The sequence below is a fragment of the Zootoca vivipara genome, chromosome 1, assembly GCF_965207765.1.
Source record: "Zootoca vivipara chromosome 1, rZooViv2.hap1.1, whole genome shotgun sequence".
NCBI lineage: Eukaryota > Metazoa > Chordata > Lepidosauria > Squamata > Lacertidae > Zootoca > Zootoca vivipara.
Genome location: NC_142582.1, coordinates 20479728 through 20483960, shown reverse-complemented (window position 1 = coordinate 20483960; position 4233 = coordinate 20479728). Strand labels below are relative to the sequence as shown.

Genomic DNA, 4233 nt, shown 5'->3' with positions numbered 1-4233 from the left:
GGACTTGGACTTCCTTACATGAGACATGAGTCGTGCCGCTCTATAGAACTGTTCCCTTGGGGGCAGATCTTAGTGCCCCTCCAAAGGAACATTGCCATCTCCAAAAAGCCTAGAATGGGAACCTAGAGACCCCTTGAAAACCTGAGAATCTGGCATGGGTTCTTCTTTTAAAAAATGACTAGTATTCAGTTGTTGATGTACAGATGCCTTTAGAAATCATCATCATCATCAACAACAACAACAACAACAACAACAATGATATAACTAAATGACATATACGTATAAATGGGTTCCCAGTCAAACATGGTTAGGATTAGTTCTGGTTAGGATTACTCTGCGATTTATCTTCGAATTCCTAAGGGGCAATGTCGAAGACTTTGCACTAAATCAAGTGGCCAATTTAAGATTACCCAAGTCTAGGAGTTACCTGAAAGTCATAAAGTGGCCTTTTCTTGCCTCCTTACTCCTCAGCTCCCTGTGCCAGCTTTGGTTGTTATTCCACAACCTTCTTTTCCACTTCTTCTTATTACACGAAGGATCGCCATGAAAAACTAAAATAGGCCTCATGAGAAGTTGTTGTTAAAGGAAAGGAAGAAAGAACCTCTCGGGCTATTTAAAGAACCATAAAGAGAAGTTCTTTGTTTTGAGAAACCAGCTGAAAACTTAATTAAGAGAAGCCTTTTGCTGAGCCAACACAAAACCAAAAGCAAAGAGTGACAATCAATGGAAAGGAAGTCCATCCATCTCAGAATCTCTTTGCTTTGCTACATAACACTTTCAAGAAACTGCATTTATTGATGGAAAATTAAAACCAGTATTTAAATTTAAAAAACAAAAAAACTGGCACGACATTAATTACACTGGAAATCCCATCTTAAGCCAACGTTCTTATTGAAAGCCTCACTTGGTTGCGCTGGATGTTTCTGGAGACCACAGATTTGTTTAGAACCAGAGCCGAGCCCCCCAAACCAAAAGGAATTCAAGTCACCCACGATTGCTTTCTAGCTAATGATTGCGTTTACATGCAGGCACCTCAAAGCAGCAGCACTGGGAAGCCCTGGAGTATTTCAAAATACATTTCAAACCAAGGCCTAATGTTTGAAAAGGAAGGCTTTTCAAAGGCAAGAGAGCAGCCCTTTTATGAAACGCATGGCTCTCTATCTTTGGTTTCTTTTGTACAATACACACACACACACACACACACACACACACACACACCCTTGGGTTCTATTTCCAAAACACATACATACACACACACATACACACACACAGAGGAAAACACAAAGATTCAAAGCAATCTGAGGTCCAGCTGAGCAAGCTTAAGATCTTCTGCCCCTAGTCTTTCCCAGGAGACTTCCCCGTGAGTAAGCAAGCCTAAGGTCAAATAAACTCAGCAAGGCCAATCACAAAGTTTAGCAGCACACAGCGGCCTAAGAGCAGCTTTTCCCTGAAATGCAAATAAATAAAATGTAAACAAGTCAGACGGTGCCATTTGTGCCTTGAGCGAGTTCTGCGTAAAAGCAGCAAATATCCTTCATCCTGCACGTGATAAAGCCAGCCTTTTCCCCAAGGGGAATGCAACAACATCAGTGCAATGATTGTCTTTCTAAATAAAACAAAGCAATCCCCTCGTCTTAGAATGTGCACGATTTAACACCATTTAGACCTTTCCGATTTATCTGGAGTTTTGTTGTTTAATTCTCCTGAGTCTTTTCAGCCTCCTGCTGTTCCTGACGCCTCTCTGTGTTTCCACAGCCGTCAGGGCGAGCCATTGGCTGGAGAAGAGGGAGCAGAACGCATCGCTGGCTGTGTCGGGCTCGACTCCGAGGTGGAGCTGTGAAAAGGCACAGCAGCGCAAGGGACGACCATACCTTCCCGCTCCCTTTTCTTCTGTTTCATCCTCCGATTCTGGAACCAGATCTTCACCTGAGTGTCATTGAGGCCCAGGGATTTGGCGATCTCCACGCGTCGGGCCCGGGTGAGGTACTTGTTGAAGTGGAACTCTTTCTCCAGCTCCGTGAGTTGCTTGGTGCTGAAATTGGTCCGGACAGCACTGGGAGGGCTGGGAGATCCATAGGTGGAGAGCTTGCCTGCATGGAGTAAGAAGAGAGTTGAACTGTTAAGGAATTAATGCCCAAGTCATGGGACCTGCCGCTGGTTCTAACCACACAGCTTCTGAACGCACCCAGGTCTGTGGGTTAGAGCGTGTTGCTGATAACGCCAAAGTTTGCAGGTAGGATCCCCGTATGGGACAGCTGCATATTCCTGCATTGCAGGGGGTTGGACTAGATAATCCTCAGGGTCCCTTCCAACTCTACAATTCTATGAAACCCGAATCAGCTTATGCGGAAGAACCGCCACGTGTGCTTGTTTTAACTTCAAAGTCGACGTGGCTTGACAAAGTGGGGATATGCACCGTGTGCTACGTCGGTTGAATACGAATTATGTTAAGCAATAAGAACCCCCACCCCAGACGCGTTTCCTGGCTTTCAACCAGCTGCTCTTCCAAAGATATGTGCTTGGGGTCACAGCCTTAGAAGCAGGTAGATGGAAGCGATCCAAGTTCAGGAAAGGTTCCTTTACATGGGGGGGGGGGAGAGAAAGCCCCAGGTCCATGCTTTAGGAGGGTTTGAACAAGTTTCCTTTCATTTCCCGCCAGATCTTAAAACCCTTTTCCTTCTGAATGGAATAAAAGTACCGCCAACATCAGCAGAACTTGTTTCCAGAATGGAAGCTTGCACAATGCACAGGTGCTTGGGAGTAAGCCCCACGAAGTTCAGTGGGGCTCACTTCCGAGTTAACTATCGCAGAACCAGGAGGGAGGGGCGCGAGGTGGGACATGTCAGTTTCAGACTCAGAACCCAGGACCCAAGGGTGCCAAATATTGGGGGCCCAGGTAAGCCCTGCCCCGCATAATAGATCACAAAACATGGCGCACATACACCATTTTAATAGCAATGCCCATTAACTTTGGGGGGCGAAGGGACTCCTAAGAGTCGCCTCCTACGCTAGGACCCGAGCATTAGACAGCCCAGAGCTCACTTGGCGCGCCCAAGGCGCGACACTTACTTTTCGGGGGCGCATTCCTCTTGACTTTCATCCACTCGAACGTGCTGAGCGCGATCCGGGAGCCGGCCTTGACGCAGAAGTCCGAGGAAGGGGGAGGCGGCCGGGGAGGCGCATCCTTGGCGCAAGGCTGGAAGGTGTCGCTGAGCGCGCCGTAATCCACTTGGAGGTAAGCGCCGCCGCCGCCACCCGCAAAGATAGACGTGGTGGCGTAGTGGAGGGGAGCGCCGGCCTCGTCTGGGCCGCCGGGGGCCGCGTAAGGCGCCTCGGGCCGGAGCAAGCTGTACTCTGCTTCCGCGAAAGCGCTGCGCGCCAGGGCGCAAGGCGCCAGCTGTTGCTGCGGTTGCGCCGGCAAGCTTCCTGTCGTCGGCGTGGGGTAGGCGCCTTCCCCGCCTGCTGACAGGGGACAGGGCGGCCGCAGAGCCACGCCACCGGGCTCGGAGCCCCCGAATTTGGTCGCCAAGCTCAAGCCATCTCCGCCCCGCGCGAGATACTCCAGGAAGGAGTTCATGGCGGGTCCCTGAGCAAGATGAGAGAGCGCCGGAGAAGGGGCACCAGGGCGACTACGAGGCGGCCACGGCGCCCGCTGCGCTCTCTGAACCTCCTCCTCCTCCCTTAACCATGGTAAAGCCGGCTGGGAGGGTAAATAAGTGCCCTAATATAGAGCCAGGGGAGCTGGCACGTGCTTCGCCGGCTGGCCAATGGGAGCCGCGAGTTAGGCGCGCGACCTGGGATGCAGCCGGCCCGTCCCGGGCATCACCAGCCACAACTTTGCCAACGGAGAAGATGATTCAGGAAGCAGCAGCAACAGCGATGTGGGCGGGGGAGCAGGGAGGTGCCTAGTCATGCCTAAGCCTCCGAGGCTTAGGGACCCAGAGAGAGAGAGAGAGACCCCGGTAAGTGTGGTAAGAGATCCTGAAAGAGAGACGCCATTTCTCTCATTAGCGCTGGAATGAGGTTGCTTTTACAGAGAGGGGACTCTGACCAAAGTTTGACTTTGTGCAAACGGGATCACTACCCGAGTCCATCGGGCGAGCCTTCTCAGCACAGGGATAAGCAGCTGGGACAATGAATAAGGCGCGCGCGGAGGGCAAGGAGGGCTGGGAAGCAGCTGGGAGGGTGGGTAACTAACTAGTCCGCTTCCATTAAGCATCTCGCCCACCCCAC

General features: G+C 51.1%; 1 protein-coding gene across 1 annotated transcript; it reads right to left on the bottom strand.

The window, feature by feature from the left end:
- Positions 1-1627: 1627 nt before the first annotated feature.
- On the bottom strand, positions 1628-3694 carry HOXD1 (homeobox D1). The gene is made up of 2 exons (XM_035112413.3): positions 3070-3694; positions 1628-2090 (listed from the first exon to the last, which is right to left on the bottom strand). The coding sequence occupies exons 1-2, from the start codon at positions 3575-3577 to the stop codon at positions 1759-1761; spliced, it is 840 nt and encodes a 279-aa protein (XP_034968304.1). The 5' UTR covers positions 3578-3694; the 3' UTR covers positions 1628-1758.
- Between the last annotated feature and the right edge of the window lie 539 nt (positions 3695-4233).

Coding starts and splice junctions, on each gene's coding strand:
- HOXD1 (XM_035112413.3), bottom strand. CDS start 3,577: ATGAACTCCTTCCTGGAGTATCTCGCGCGGGGCGGAGATGGCTTGAGC. Junction 2,091..3,069: donor GAGGAATGCGCCCCCGAAAA/GTAAGTGTCGCG, acceptor TACTCCATGCAG/GCAAGCTCTCCACCTATGGA.